Source organism: Dermochelys coriacea, chromosome 11, assembly GCF_009764565.3.
Source record: "Dermochelys coriacea isolate rDerCor1 chromosome 11, rDerCor1.pri.v4, whole genome shotgun sequence".
NCBI classification, from domain to species: domain Eukaryota; kingdom Metazoa; phylum Chordata; order Testudines; family Dermochelyidae; genus Dermochelys; species Dermochelys coriacea.
This window is the reverse complement of record NC_050078.2, coordinates 68372437-68389406: the sequence shown is the minus strand read 5'-3', so window position 1 is coordinate 68389406 and position 16970 is coordinate 68372437. Positions and strand designations below refer to the sequence as shown.

At 40.7% G+C, this 16970-nt stretch overlaps 1 protein-coding gene across 8 annotated transcripts in view; it reads left to right on the top strand.

Moving 5' to 3' along the window:
* Positions 1–1088: 1088 nt before the first annotated feature.
* The window catches only part of IKZF2 (IKAROS family zinc finger 2), a 133191-nt gene continuing 117309 nt past the window's right edge, over positions 1089–16970 (top strand). For 2 of the 8 annotated variants that reach the window (XM_038422399.2, XM_043505697.1), the window contains exons 1-2: positions 3540–4002; positions 4880–4984. In XM_038422399.2, the coding sequence (XP_038278327.1) occupies positions 3969–4002; positions 4880–4984 (139 nt within the window). In that variant the 5' untranslated portion in view covers positions 3540–3968. Of the gene's footprint in view, positions 1314–2768; positions 2978–3539; positions 4003–4879; positions 4985–5025; positions 5221–16970 lie in introns of those variants that run through there. The other 6 variants (XM_038422397.2, XM_043505696.1, XM_038422389.2 and 3 more) reach the window with 5 other exon arrangements.

The following is a 16970-nucleotide window of genomic DNA, read 5'->3' as shown; positions in this document are numbered from 1 at the left end:
AATAATAATAATGGATTGAAACATTTCTCTCCTCTTTCTTTCCTTTTGTTTTTTTCCCCAGGCATTCTCATTTAGACTGTAATTGGGACAAAGCTAATAGACGAAATAGTTACAAAATTAAAAACCCAATCTAGGACAGTACATTGAAATTGTATGGGATTATGGGCACCAGAGATTGTTCAGTTTAAGGATTTGCCTTCTTTTTACTTACACCCCTATTTGCACAGTGCTATCGCCCTGTCTGTTACTCTGCACTGACACGAAGTGGCTGAGGTTTTCACGGCCGTTTAGGGGATTGAGACGCATAACTCACATTCATCTCAATAAAAAGAAAAGGAGGACTTGTGGCACCTTAGAGACTAACACATTTATTAGAGCATAAGCTTTCGTGAGCTACAGCTCACTTTTTCCACCAAATGCATCCGATGAAGCGAGCTGTAGCTCACGAAAGCTTATGCTCTAATAAATGTGTTCGTCTCTAAGGTGCCACAAGTCCTCCTTTTCTTTTTGCGAACACAGACTAACACGGCTGCTCCTCTGAAACCATTCATCTCCATGGAAGTTGTGCCCCTAAATCCAGTATCTAAATCTCTAACCCGGAAAGGCTCTTTTTCGTGCACAAACCACAGGCTCGCTCCTGCGGCTGTGATTGCACCGGGCGGAATCTGGGAGAGAAAGAAAGTTCAGAAACAGAGGCGCTGCATCACGGAGCCGCAAAGCAGGTCCCTCGAGGCTGCAGAAAGGCAGCCCCGGGGGGTGGCTCGGCTCCTTCCTCCCCGGCTCCGCGGCTCGAAACGGCTGTGCCGGGCGGGCAGCCAGGCGCACCTCGGGCGCGGGGAAGCCACCTTCCGCTCCTCAGCGGGGAGGGAGCCGGGAGGGTGTGCGCCGGGGAGCCGCAGCAGCAGCACTTGTCCTGTAATCGATTGCCGAGTGTGCTGAGCAGCCCCGCCGGCGCAGAGACGCGCTCCCAGATCCCATCCCTGCCTCCCTCCCCGGCTCCGGGTGTCTCTGAGAGAGGCTGCCTGGGTGTGGGTGTGGGTGGGGGTGCGTGCGGGTGCGTGTGTGCCAGTGTGCCTTTGCCAGATCGGTTTCTCGGGGTTTGACCAGCTGTCCCAGGCTAACCCTGCTCTCTGAAGATGGAGGAAGTAAAAGCAGGATTACCCTTAGCTACAGACCCACTGCTTACAGTTTCCATGACCAACTGCAGTGCCCAAACCCACAAGCGTTAGGCGCAGAAAGCAAGGGAGAGGAGACACTAATAAAAACACAACACCAAAGGGTGATGGAAGTGAGGTACTGCATGCACTGCTGAGGTAAATCTTCGCTTGGCATTTTGTTTTTCATTGGGGGAAGAAAGAGCTGTGGGTTATTTGTGTGATGGCTCATAGAAATCTCTCTGGTGACGTCTCTGCTTTGCAGGGGTGGGTGGGGGCCGTCTCGAAGTGTAATTATGTAGCATCTCTCGCGCTGTGATGTGATCAAATGACTTGTTGCTGTTAACCAATAATAATAATAATTAACAAATAAATCGGTCTGTATATGTGTGTTTGGAGGAGGGGGAAGATTAATATTATGTGTTGTAGGTTTAGCATAGTGGCTGGCTCTACGGGATAGGACTGGCAAGGGGTTTTGGGGTTTTTTTTTAATAATTAAAATTCTGTTTTCTGGGATGTTAATCGATTAATCAGTTCTCAGCTCTGGAAACTGACAACAAGGGTTTGAATTGCAACTTGCAGCTGCTTCCTATTTTAGCTGCAGCTACCTGGGAGAAAGTGATCTACATCCCTTTTTAGTATTATTCCTGGCATGACAGACACGATATTGAATAAGGCAGGACTTAAATTACTGTGACAGGTTGTGCCCTGGGCGGGGATTGACGGAGATGAAATTAAGATCTCTTCATTTTGCCAAGGGCCAAAAACAATCCTGTGAAGTTGGCCTAGGTTTATTGCTCTGTGTGGGTGGTTTTTTTTTTTCTTTTTTTAACTTCTCTGTTCCTCCCCCCCCTCCCCTCGAAGTCCCCCCTTTCTTCCTCTCCTCCAGTTTTCTTGTCGATTCTTAAGGAACCGGTGGATCAAGTTTTTCTCTCTCTCCTGGTTAATCGCATTGCTGTAGCACTGGCTGACCTCTCTCCCCTTCTCCCTCCCTCCCTCTCTCTTTTTGTTCTTCATCTTTCCTGAAAGTATGTGCCATTCCTGAGTGAGTTTCTCAACAAGACCATCCCAAGGGAGGGAGACCTCGCTCATTTTTTTGTTTCTGTTCAGTTTCCCCACCGATCCGTTCGCTCTGAATGTTCTACTTGTAAGTTTCAGGGGACAGACGGGGCGGGGGAGAGGGGATTTTAATTTATTTTTTTGTTAACTTTTCCCATCTCGCTATATCTTCAATACGATCACAACTATCTCTCCATTGGTGGTGGGTAGGAGGGGGTTAGCAGCTGGGGATTTGCCCTTACAGCTGGACATGGTGATCAAACTTTTTTTTTCTTTATTTCAAAGAATCAAAGAACATTTTCTTTTATGTATATTTCATTCCTTCCCCCTCCACCCTTCCCGTCCTTTCCTTTCTTTCCTTCCATTTCATTGGCTAGAATGATCTCCTTTCCCTGTTGCTTCTGACGTGTTCTCTTCCCCCCCCCCCGCCCCGTCTATCTACCTGTACTAGGGGAAAGATAAGGTAACATTGAAAGGGCTTGAGGAAGCTGCTTGTCTGGTTATTTATTTATTTATTTTAAAAAGTGGTCTCTAAAAGTTCATAGAATATCTCTAAAAGTTGTTACAATTGTGTAAAAATCAGAAAGAGTTTGATAGCAGCTCTCCAGTTTGAAATGTATGTGTTATGTGTACTGAGTGCTTTGGGAATTTGATCTGCCTTATATGAGAGAGGAACACCGAGAAAAGTTGTTTTTTTTAGGGGCCGTGAGGTAGGGGAGAGGGAAGTGGTTTTGGAGACAAGACGTGAAGCTGCCTGTTTTCCAGTAAGTAATGGAGAAATTCCAGGAGCCAGGGCTAAATATACTTGGCAATCAATACAGAAATGGCTCATTGTGAATAATTTAGCTGCTTGGTGCAGTGAGAGTTTTGAAACTAAAGGCAAAAAAGAAGCTGTAGATGGAGAGAGGAAATAAAATTCTTCTCTGATCATGTCAGTTTCTTAACTTTTCCACTTAAAAGAATTTAGTTACAATTATTGATTCCTTCCCCCCCCCGTTTAATCAAATGAAAGCTTGGGGGTGTCATCCAATACAGTTACTTGAGTTTCTGGAAAGTAATAGCTTGTACTATGTCAGCAAAGTGCTTCCAGAAACTTTGAGATTGGTACACACCACAAAATGCATGGTCTAGAAATATTAAATATGACATTCAGCCCATAGGATGATAGGTATGATTACAATGAACAGGTGCATGCACAGGTGTCTGGGTGTGTGAGTGAGGGTGTTCGATGGCCAATTGAAGACAAAAGGCTGTAATAACTCTGAAAGGAATATAGACAACACTGAAGGGTTTTATTTTAGTCAGAACATGATAAGCCATCATGGAATAAGTATGGAAGGGGCAATATTTATAGTATCAACATCTTGGAAGCCTGCTGTGGCTGTGAGAACTGATAAAGCATTAAAATCCCAGTGAAAACATATCTGGTCCAATTGGATCCTCAAAAAAAAAATCATTAAAGCATGTGGAACTGTAATTAAAAATTAAATTATAGTCTCAACACAGCTCATCAAGATGCAGACTTACCATTTCTACCCCCATCTGCAGCAGCTTTAGATCATTTGCCAAAAGAGTTCAGTGACTTTCAGTGCACGGTGTGTGCTCATTTGCATGTTTCTTAGGTGCTGGTTGCAGTGGCAGTAGCAAAAGAGGTAACTACTAATGACTTTAAATAAGTTTTAAGCATTTAATGGCTGATACTTGCAGGCATCTTTGAGTGTGTATTCTTTTGCCTTGTAGCACTGCACTTTGACTATGGAAGCAGAGGCTACTGATGGATATATAACATGTAAGTACTTTTATTTAATTTTGTTGGTTTACTTGTGAAATCTCCTTTGCTTTCCTTTTCACAATATCTCTGTAGAAAGTAACAGCCACAAGTATTCCTTTTCTTTTTGCGAATACAGACTAACACGGCTGCTACTCTGAAACCTGAAGAAAGTGTTATTCCTCCCCCCCCCCCCCCCCCCCCGAAACTCTTAACTTTCTTTTGTGCTGTTATTAAACTCCATATTGTAAGAGAACGGTGGAAAGATCCCATTTAACACTAAACTTTAGTAGTTATTTAAAAAACCACTATCTTGTATGCTTAAATATTTGCTTAAATATTTTCATAAGAGAGCAATGTTTATTTTATATAAAACATAAATGAGAAACAGGACAGAATCTAAATCATTTTTTACTGTGAGGCTTTTTAGTACTATGCATTGCTCCCTTCTTGTCCATTAGGGGAAAATACTTTACTTTGTTGAACTGTTATAGCTTAATGGCCAGCTACATGAAAACCATGAATCAAAATTGGAGCGGAAGATCCTTACAGCAGAATGATACACCACTCTGCTCCATTTCAGTCTCTAGTCTGTTAGCACCTCAGTATGTAGAAATGGGCAAGTAATTCTAAGTTCTGTTAATGGAGAGCAGCCAGAACAAGATTTTCACATGTACTTTTTATAATCTGTGAGGACTGGAGGATACTTTTTATTCTCAAAAATAATAATTCATGTTTGTAGTCACTAGGAAGCTAATTTTAGTTGACCGTGGAGGAATCTATTAAAATTGGAAGGAGGGTGGGTAAAAAAGAAGTTAGCAAGTCTGAATACTGCATAATTGGATAATTTTATGGAGCCATGGGACAGAAACCTAAGTGTTTTATTTTGTGAAAACAGGTGACAATGAGCTTTCGCCCGAAAGGGAGCACTCCAACATGGCTATTGACCTCACTTCAAGCACACCCAATGGGCAGCATACCTCACCGAGTCACATGACAAGCAGTAAGCCTTCTTTTTGTGTATTTCTCTCTAGCAGCATATTTGGACTAATTTAGTCTGTGGGGTCTTCATCTTGTTCACTCGACCAAAGCCACTGCCATAGATTTTGCTAACAAAAGAAGAAAAGGACGGGACAGATTTGATTTTGTTCATGTTAGTGTCTCTTCTAAACATGAGTCTGATTACTAGTCTGAAGTATCCCAAGGTGGCCTTTGAGAGCTGGTCCTTACCTGTACCAGGTAGGAAATGCTAGGTTTTACTAGTCCTTGTTTTGCTTTGACAGGTTTTGAAATCCAAACAGCTTTTTAGCAGGATTCCAAAAAGTAGTCTGAAATGGCTTTATCTAAAAAGCCAACAAGCTTTTATTTCCAAAAGGCTTGACTCAAGCAAAATCTAAAGTTACACTATGTGGGCTTGATGGCAGGATATATTTTACTGTTCTGAATGGAAACTTTAGCATCCTGTTCGTTACCTTAGCTTTGCTTTGAACATTTCAGAAAATGGCCAGTATAAATTGGTAATTTATGGAACTCTCTCACCGTGGAGTTTTTAACAAATTGAAAGGGTTTTGTTTTAGAATGGCAAAAGAGAAACTAAGAAAGTGCAGAGGGATCTGTGAGTCTAACACTGAGAGTCAGGTGTACTTAATATTTTGATGATGGATTTTTTTTAATTATTGTATTCAAAAGTAATTTAAAATGTATTGTTTCCAATATACTTTCAGTGGGTTTTTTTCTTTGTGATACTCATTTTTTCTCTCTCTCTTCCTCTCGTGTGTGTGAATATATACAGTAAAAAAAAAAAAAGTTGTACATTTCTCCAAATATTCTAGAAGAAAAATAAGGCATTAAGAATTAGTTTGTTTGTAATAATAACTGTATTATCTTCAAAGCCTTTTTCACTGGGAGGAAAATGTTACTTGTCCTTAACAATTTCTCTTTGCCTCCTGCAAATTACGAGTAAAATACAGATTTTATGAGCCTTTAAACCTGAGGGTTATTATGAAGATCTCCAATTATATACATGTTGCTAGAGAATGTGATTGCTAACACTCTGGGCTGAACTTTACGTGACACCCTGTCCTAATGAGCAGCTTTAGACAATTCCAATCCTGCTGCACTGGGATTCTGATTTTTTTTAAATTATTTTATAAACGTTTTACTACTCTCTTTGTTTACATTTTTATTAATGGGAAGGCTTCATCAGAGATAAGATTTAAACCAGTGGTTTTTTTTTCTTTATCAGATAGCTTTACTCATTAATTAGACCCTGGTTTTAGTCTGTCTGCTGAGTTCACGTGAGAATATTTTAGCATCTAATTTCACTGTGCAACGATTTGCAATGATTATTCTTGTTTAATCTCATTCATGCCTGCAACATGCATGTTCAGCATATGCACATGGCTCCTGGTGTTCGTGAAAATTCCTGAATATTTATTCTTGCGTGTGTGTCAGTAACTTTCACTGTTGTTGGCCTGTTTTAAAGATATGTTGGTGTGGACAAATGTAGGGCTCTATCCAGTGTTCTGGAGGCAGGCAAAATTTGATTTTGGATGCAGGGCTTTTGCCTGTGTGATTGGAACCTTAGAATATGACCCCCTTTTTCATATAGAATTCTTCTTCTTTTCATTACAAAACTAGATTTTCTTCTGATCAAACATCACATGTTTTTGAACGAGGAGCTTTATCCCATGTCAAAAAAATCAAAGATGTTGATTAGAGGCTGTCAGGCTTTTGTTGCAGTTGGATTGGTTAACTTACACGTAGGGCCAAATCTTCAACCCCAGTGGATACAGGCCAAAGAATGAGGCTGTGCATTGGGGGTCCACCATATGTTCCACAGTCAGAGCGCTTTAGTAGCCCATGGGCCTCTACGTTTTCCTTCTGCAGGGAGGAGGATGGTTATTGGAAACTGCTGAGTTGTGGATTTTCTTGCCTCTCTAAATTCCTGCTGCCAGGATGGATGGGCTCCATGGTAGGGAGGGAGGACGGGTACTCTGTGTGCACAGACCTTGGGTCTGAGTAGAAGTCACTGAAAAGACCTTGGCACACTGCTGGCCTGCCTGTTTATCTTGGTACAAAGTGTGTGTAATTTGATTTGGTAGTTCTTTGCACTACTTTTGCATTGGTGTAAGTAGCGACACAAAGTAATGGGCAGTGCTGTATTGGGGCTGTTGCCTTCAGTGGGAGGTGGATTGGGCCCCCAAATCTTTCACTCCCAGATTTACCCACTGATCCCCCGAAGAAGTGGAACCTGCATTAGGTCTTCTGGGTCCGCAGGGGTGAAGGTCAGGATTAGGTCCTCAGTCCTGTGTTTGATTGGATCATTTTGAGCCACAGCTCTTATTTCAGCCATGTCCAGTTTAAACAGAGATGAAAGGCAAGGCATGACAAGGCAATCTTCTTAGATATTTTATGTACAGTAAAGAGTGCAGAGAGCAGACAGTGCAAGACTTCTGAAACAATTAAGCAGTTCTCACTCAACAGTAGTAAAATGCTTGGTGAAGAGGTTCTTCATATTTATTAGCCTGTGGCAATTCCATGTTAGTAAGACTTTTGGCCAGGCCACTGATGTTTTCAGCTTCTGTTCCAAACGGTTGCAGGTTAAATATTTTGGCTCATGTTGAAGACAGTCTATTGCTTCCTTAACATAGTATCACTTTGCAATATCAAAGTTACATGCATAGGTTATAGATGGGGCACAGACCCACTTTTCTTCCAAATGAAATGATGCTAAAAGATAAATCAGAGTAGGTTGCCTGTCATAGCTAACTAATGGTATTACGTATATCTTACAATATGCATCTCCCTTTAGCAAAGTACTAGATAGATATTGGCAAATACTCAAATACTTCTAAGTAACTTATTGTAACTAAATTGTAAGTAGCCAGTTGATAAGCAGACTGTTTTCCTCCATCTCCAGTTCAAGAAATACTGTATCCAGTAGCATGCTTACATTGAAGTACGTGTTTACACTGGCCTAAATCTGGAAGTCCTAGTTCGCCGGTTACTCAGTCCTTCCTTGGGTAAACTCTCACAAGTGCTCTGATCATGCATGAGCTTGATGTGGATGGATGCCGGTGCTTGACAGATCCCACTGACTGACCTCAATACCACCCGTCCAAAGTTCATTGTAGAACAGGGACCAAAGAGCCCGATCCAAAGCCCATTTAAATCAGTGGAAGTCATTCTGTTGACTTTGGCAAACTTAGAATTGGAAATAAAATGGGCAGGGACTTGTCAAAACTGAACAAGATTCTCTGGAGAGGGTCCAGTGTACTAATGTAAAAGCAGGTGAAGCAGACAAATAAAGCAATTTTTAAAATAAACAAAACAATTCCAATGTTTTCCCACACTACATTCTTGCTATAGAATTTGTCTAAGAGGAAACACTTTTTCGAGGTTACAATGGGCTCAGAAAAAGTCCACGGTAATACAAGGACTCGGTTGTTTGTTTAGCTGACTTGATGACCACTCTGTGTAACATGAAGGATATTTCTCTAAATCCATTGTCTGATACTGTATGGAAAATTAATAATGGCAGCTATTGGCGTCTGACCATGCCGGAGGAAAGTTCCTCTTAAATTAGAGAATTAAACGGTGCTACAATGGGTGTTACAGATGGCTTTCTTATTTCCAGGTCTAGATTAAAATACACCCTAAAATAGACGGAGTAAGAATAATAATAAGTACTAAAATCCGACAATTTTGATATTTGAAAGTGATTACAAATTCAATGCACTTTAAAAAATGTTTGTATAACAATGCAGGAAAAGTATTAAAGAATAAGAAGTAATTTGATAAGAAAATAATTACAGTTGCCTGAGTCAGTTGCTGAACATAATGACTCTAGGAGAGTCCTTGGCTTTGGGAAATAATAACAGTAGCTGACTAGAAAGCTTTTGGGATGATTGTACCAAGTGAAAGGAATTCAAAAAGAGTCTTCAGTTAGACTCTGTTATAGAGAACTCAGACAAGACATTATTCTAAAATAACCTATATTATATTCCAACCAATCAAAGAAGACTATTCTGCACCATCGGTTGTGTCCCTTTTTTGTAACCTTAAAGCTCAAAACCTTGCTTGGTAGCTTTAATTTTCCTTATGAATTGGAAATTTTAGCACAATGCTTGTGTCACCTCAGTCATTTTCCCTGAGCAAAATGTTGCATTTACTGTAGGTGTATCAACTTCACTTCCCACTCACATTTGTTTGAATAAACAAACACATCCATGGATTCTATCTTTTGCAATGAAACTTCCTGAAATTAAATCAGCTTTGATTTAATCATGATACAACCTTGGAACTTTTATTTATTTAGTCTTTTGTAGGTAATGAGCACAGCTGTTAAGTTCTACAGGATGGCCAATGCCTAACAACATAAAGCAGTAGTTCTGGTTTCACAGGATGTCGGCCAATGAAGTTTCTTGGCAAAGCTGATTTTAGAGAGAGGAAGGTTTTGGTTTTGTTGTTGTTTTAAAGAAATTTTGGAAAAAAAATTAACCATCCTCATTTTTAAAAACATTTGAGCCACCCAAATCCCTCATCCAATTAATCTCAAACTTCTCAAGAAATATTCTCCCTGGCAGAAAAATATACGTGAAATTTTAGGCAAACTGACGAGAAATTTTAGGCAAACCAGTTGAATGTTGATGCAGTTGTGGGGGGGGGGGGAGGCAGCTCATGCTTTAGACATAAAGCTAGGCTTTGTCTACAAACAAAAGTTGTACTGCTTTAGTACTGATAGTTTAAAGTTGTAGGAAACCTTGCCCCCCTGTCCGGACACGGTTATACTGGTATAAAAGTTCTTCTATAAGAAGGCAAATAAGCTATAATGGTATAAGGCATCTTTTTACTGGTGTAACTTAATCCATAGTAGAGGTTGTACTGATAAAACTATTTTGGTTTAAAAAAAAAATCACACTCCTAATCAAAATGGTCATACTGTACTGTGTAGAGCGCACCTTAGTCACACCCTGAACTATCCTGAGCGAGTGCTGTCTGTAACTAGCAGGCAGGTGAACCTAGCTTCACCTATGTATACTCTTTCCCAGTATCACTCCCTACCGTATCACATACTTGGCAGTAAAAGCATTCCTCCCTTTTGGTGAATGTTATAATGAGGGTGGAGTGGAATTATCAGCTAATCTTGTTTAAATACTATTTTATTCATGCCAATGGACTCTTTTGAGAGGTCACCTTCCCCAGCTTTGTGACAGGACACGCCCGCCTTCTGGAGCTTCTGTAATATCCTTTGACTGTCATCTTCAGTTAGCTCTCCAGCACACACCCTGTTACAGCACTCAAAGTTCTTGAGAGCTATAGTCAGCAGGTTTTAATACTTCATTCTGGTTTCTTGTCAGACAGTCATGAGAGGGAAAAATCCTCAATGTCTGTGGAATATAGTAATTGTCCGGTGTTTCTCAAAACTGGATTAATAGAAATTCAGTAGGCAGCATTTCATTTTTTCCCAAAGACAAACTTGGGGCAAGACCCAGCTCTCATTGGAGTAAATAGGGGCCTTTCCATGGACTTGAATGGGAACTGGTTCAAGCACCGGCTTCCTAATCCTGCGAGGTGCTGAGCTCCTTCTACTTCCATAAGTCAATGGAAAGTTCTGTGCTGAGCATCTTGCAGGATTGGGCCTTATAGACGCAGGACTGGAGTTCTCTGCATTGGCCATCGCTTTAGGTGCAGTGGTTAAAACAGATTGAAACAGTAGAGGGAGCTGCGTGCTCTCTCTCTCTCCCAGCTAAGGAAGAAGGGGAACTTTGAGGGCAGGGCGCTTATATAAGCCAAGGAGAGCAGGGGAGCCCCCAATGCTTTTAATTAAAGAGGCGAAGGAATGGCTCTACTGCTTCCTACTTCCTCTCACCTTACAGGGTTTGAGTGTGTGGAGGCTCAGGGAGTGGTTTAATTGGCTAGGTTCTTCCATACCATTAAAAGAAACACTGTATAGGGTACCTAATAGGATCAGGGTGTTTTTTGCCAATATGGAACTACCTGCTCTGGTCCAACTCAACTGTAACCACAGAACTGGTCTCTTAGGAAAACATGCCGAAATACTTTCCCCGTTCCCTTCTGCCCGGCAAGGTGCCATACTTATTGATGGCTTCTTATGCTGAGCATGCTCCATGTTGTCTCTCTTTCACTGAGGCAGAGAAGGTTTCCCTCTACCACCATCCGTTTGGAAGCTGAAAATCAGCCTTTCTATGGCCCTATCCATGAGGTTTTTGAACAGAAGTAGAATCCCCAAATGCTATCACAACTCACTGAGAGGCTGTGTGGGTTCGTAAATCTGGGAGTCTGGAGACCTAGTTTTGTTCTCTGCTCTCCCAGTGATCAGTGTGTAGGCAAGTCACTTCGTGTCTCTGTGTCACTGCTTTTCCTTGTACTGAATTGTAAAGACTATAAACTGTTCCGGAGACAGCCTCTGCCTCATGTTGTGTGTCTTAGGCTTGGTGTACACACAGATACTGTCCTAGCATAAAGAAAAGGAGTACTTGCGGCACCTTGGAGACTAACAAATTTATTAGAGCATAAGCTTTCGTTAGCTACAGCTCACTTCATCGGATGCATTTGGTGGAAAAAACAGAGGGGAGATTGATATACACACACAGAGAACATGAAACAATGGGTTTATCATACACACTATAAGGAGAGTGATCACTTAAGATAAGATGGCTTATCTTAAGTGATCACTCTCCTTACAGTGTGTATGATAAACCCATTGTTTCATGTTTTCTGTGTGTGTATATCAAACTCTGTTTTTTCCACCAAATGCATCCGATGAAGTGAGCTGTAGCTCACGAAAGCTTATGCTCTAATAAATTTGTTATTCTCTAAGGTGACGCAAGTACTCCTTTTCTTTTTGCGAATATGAACTAACACAGCTGCTACTCTGAAACCTGTCCTAGCATAATTATTTCTAATCTTTTTTTATGAGTACGTACAACCACTAGTGTGGATGTAGTTATACTGGTATAAAGGTGCCTTATACCAGGATAGCTTCTTTCCCATCCCACACAAGAATAGATATACTGGTTATAAAAGTACCTTTATACTGATAACAGTCTCCACTCTCGAGAGGTTGTACCACTTTAACTATACCGGTGTAGTTACATTGGTACAACTTTTTTATGTAGACAAGCCCTTATTTGCAGTGCCCAGCACCATGGTGCCCAGATCTGTATTGATGCCTCTGTAACACAAATACATTGTAATGATGGCATACACGGTAAAATAGATTTAAAAAAAATTGTTTAAAAGTTTTTGGTTCATTTTCTATCTTGGCGTGCACAGTTGGGTGCATTTTTAGAAGGTATTTCAAAAATCTTATGGAAATTTAGCACTTTTTTTAAATTGTATTTCACTTTCCCTACCCTTCTTTTTTGCTTGTTTGTTTTAAATTCCATTATGCGCTTGATCCCATTTGGATGCCACAGGACTGAACCCCGATGGCAGTGAATTTGGTCTTTGTCATACCTATATCTACCTTTTTCAGTAATTAGCATTCTGTAGTTCCCATAGTTCTTAAGCTCTATAGGAGCCCAAGTCTGCCCTCTGATGCACAGATGTAGTTATCTCCCTCTGAAACTAAATTTGCCGAACAAGTTCTCTTCTGTTGCTCTTAGCAATTTGGTAAATATGCGTAGCTCTTTATCATGCCAAATTGCTCTCTCTGCTTATAGGTTTGGAGGGGATGAAATGCGTGCAAGTACCAGGAAGTAGTAAAATAAAAGGGAGATTGTCCACAGGAGCATGCACAGAGACTTCTGCATGCGTTGTGCATATTTTTGGCTCTGTTTTACATGGGGGGAGGCATAGTGATGCGTAATAGGAAGTAGAAGGTGCCCTGGTGCTCTATGCAGTAGCATCTCCTGCTTGCCTGTGGAAAATGCTGAAGAATTTTCCACAGATGTTGACGCTAACATCACTGAAACCTGGCCCTGCACCTTATATCCCATTACCAGAGGGGTGTGTGGTATGACTCTGGGGACAGTGGAAATAGGTTTCCTAAGTGGCACTACACAAGAAGATGTAGTGGGATGGGCTAGGAAGTAGCACAGAGGGCAAGAGCCCTTTTAGTTGGCTATCCTTTTCGTGCAGAGGACTTGAGATATGCTGACTTCTCAAGACAGCCAGTGCTTTAGAGGATCATGTACCCTGATCACTCTACAGGGATTGCAAATATGCCCTCTAATGACACGATTCCATGAAAACTCTGTGGGCAAGATCCTTACTTGACTTGTACCAGTGAACATCTGGCCCAGTAACTTTAAATTCAGGAGTGTAAACTTTTCAGAGTATCTTTTTCTCTCCAGCAGGGATTGTCCTGGTGCACAGTTCATCTCCAGCTAATGGATGATTTAGGAAAATTGTTATGGAAGAGATGTTGTTGTTTTTTAAAATTAAAAAAAAAAACTCTACTAAACGTAAACACTTTGTGGGGTGGAATGTACCTTTTTTCTCCATCCTAACCCCATCCACTTGGACAAAATAGGTTTCTTCCTCAGAATCCATATGTCCTGGGCATCCACATGGGCTCTGTGATCCCTCTGTTCAGCTTCCAGGAAATATAACTTCATTGAAAATACATTGATACCACTTCTACCCCAGGAATTCACCCTCTCTGCTGAAGGCCATGGTAACCATTTTCATGGCTCCTATTTGATTTAATGAGTTTAGATCCTTGATCCCATGGAGGGCTGTCTGTGGTGTCCAGAGTAGAGAGGGGACATAGCCTACATGTCCCTTTTCTTGTTTTATGGCCAGTTTGTGGGAGTTCATGCAGCCTTGAAATTCTGGTAGCATGAATTATACACCAGCATCTGTCCAAAGGCTGACAGATTAGTAACCTGATGGTAGTCTTTGAATTCCGTTCTTTGAAGTTGAAAGAATTTACCACTCTTTTGTATGAATATATTACAGCAAACCTGTTTACATGAAACATGTGGTCTATTCTCTTGGATGGTTCAGAAATTTCCAGGGAAAGTTACATAAGATTGAAGTAATTAGTGTAGCAGTTATTTGATAAGTAGGAGAAAGAAGTTGCAAAGAGAAGATTTAGGATAGTTTGGGGTTTTTTTCCTCCAAAATTCGTCTCATGATTGTATGTGAAACTCGTATTATAGTTTTATTTCAGTCCTGCATCAATCTGTGTATTTAGTCATGTTCTTGTAATGCCACCGGAAGAAAAACAAATCAGTAAGGAATACTAGTTATCAATTCTACATTTTAATTTTTCATAGTGCTTATTGCTACTTTTTCTTGGATATGTCCTGTAATGTATAATTCATACATGCAGTATTTTGATAACAAGGAGTCTCTTCTGGGAACTGTGTTGGGGGATGGGGGGGCTGAAGGAGGAACTTGTCTACACATGGAATTATTCTGGAATAGCTCTTATTCTGGAATCCACTTTGACAGTTAAACAAGAACAAGACACTCTTATTCTGGAATAAGAGTAATCACACATGGAATTATTCAGGCACAGCTATTAGACTTTTAACTCCGATTAAGGTAGGGTGTCAGCTTTTGTGTGTAAGCAAGCCCTATATGTATATTGTTGTATGGTTTAAATTCTCAAAGTTAGGACCAAATCCTGACGTGTTCTGTGTGGGCAGATCCCAGCATGCCCACAAGCACCCCTGAGGTCAGTGCATCTCTGCATGGGTCATGTGGGGAAACTGAGGCACAGAGCTGAAATGACGTGCCCAAGGTCACCCAGAAGGGTATTGAGCTGGAACCCAGCAGGCAAGTGGGGCAGAATTGGAAATGGAACAGTTCTCCTGAGTTCAGCCCAGTGCTCTGTCTACTTGGCCACACTGCTTTGCTTTGAAGTGAAACCAGAGCATGTAACACCCAACACTATAGTATTTGTATGCTATCCAGATAAATTAAATTTGCATGGCTAGGTTCCTAATGGACTTTATCATTCATTGATTTTATATATCTAAATAAAAATGCAATGTACCCTCACATGTCTTAAGCTTTGAGGCTAACTTAGACATGACGGGCATATGAGAACATTGTTACAGCCATGCATCTGGGGGCGTTAAGTGGCTTGTGGACATGACAGACTCCTGAGAAATGTATGTAATGTTGTTCACAGCTTTTCTTTCATTTATACTTGGTCAGTCACACAAGAATTTATTTATTTTTTATTTCTACAAAACCCCTATGCAAAACCTCAGAGCTGCATGTTTAAATATCACACACACAAAACTACGTCGAAAGAATTTCCAGGTTGCAAAGTCAAGCACGCCAAAGCTAGGAAATGGCAGAATTAAGATCGCCTGGGAAACTCAAAGGGTTAAAGTTTGGCAAAGGCATAAGCAACTGAAAAAAGCATCTGATAATGAGAAGTGTCAGGCAATCTTCATGATAAGTGGGGCTACCAGCACTGCCCAATTCTTGTGTATATATATAATATTAAAGACCCAAGTTTTAGTGATTGTATTTTTAAACACTTGTAGTCTGGTTAAAAGACAGTTATGAAAAACAGCTTTTATGGTAGGGTTATGGCGTCAAAGATGATTCAGCCAATTGTGATTTGTGTTCACTTACATACTATAATTATATAAAATTCTGTAAAACTTGTTTTGAGTTTATTCCTCACACTTTAAAGTTGTCATTTGCATGAGTCTGGTATCATGGTTACTTAAATATAGCTTTTGACTAATAGCTCTTACATATAAAAAATTAATAGATGATAGTGAGATTTTTTTGCTGTAATTAATAAATATAAATATGTATGCTAATACAAAACCAAAACAAATGGATTGAATGAAATAATCCATAAATACTCTTACATGTATTCTATACCATGCTTAACAAGTTTTATATAGAGATCACCGTACCTGCCAGTCAAATGCAGCCACTTCTGGAGTGAAACACAACAGCTATTTAACAGCACAGAGCAATGTTCTACAATATCTGAGACAAGAAATTGATCATAATTGTAAAGTAATTACTAATTAAAAGTACAAAAGATAGGCAGATTGTAATTATCTGAGGATCACTAGTGATCACAAACAGAGAGCGCTGATTTTACGTCCCCGCCAAAAGATAGCACCTCCAGTTTCGAAGTGCTTTCCTAACACCAGTCTGGAGCATTAGTTCAGTAGTGCTGACTCACATGGGTGTGTATCACTTCTGAATCATCAGCTCCACTTCCTGTAAAATGTAGGCATTCCTTATAAATCTCCCAACTAAATTTTGGCCAAGCCCAACATACCCTGCTTCCTCTGTAAGAAACAACAGGACCCCAAAACCATTTGGTATGGCTGCAGCTGTATTGCCTACAGAAATAATAGTGCCAAAATAATATGAATTAGAAAATAAAACACCATCCAGATAGTTATCTTACAGTTTTGTGTATGCCATCGCCATAGTTCTGAGTGTCTTCCATGTAAAATCAACAATAGCAAAATCCCTAGAGGATTTCATGGAGTCTCTGGCTCTTCTCCCTTTATGGGGTCAGAACTCTGCTTGGGATGGGCATGGGGTTTTGTTTGCTAGCTTTACGAAGTTTGGGAATACAAGAAATGATAGAATTGTGAGTGTCACTTATGGTGGAAAGGCTTTCTTCAAAGAGGAAGGCTTGGCAGTGTTTCCTAAAGATGTTCAGTTTTGGGATTAGTCTAATCTCCTCTGGACGACTGTTCCACAGTTGGGTTCCCTTGTCAGAGAATACTTTGTTCCCAGCTCTCTCATGGCTTTTCCTGGGCTTTGATCTGTGTTGTCCCAGAGGAGCACAGTTGTCATGGTGGTTCACAGATCAAAATTTGGGCTTTGATGTAGCTGGGATGTGATCGTTAATGGTTTTGAAAATTAGGATTTGAGCATAAACCTGATGTGCTCGCATGAGTGATGGAGAAGGTAGGCAACCGTGTTCTGTGCCAGCAGGAGCCTGTGCAACATCTTCCCATTCATCTTTAGATACAATGAGTTACAGTAATCCAGCCTGGAGGTGATAAATGCGCAGC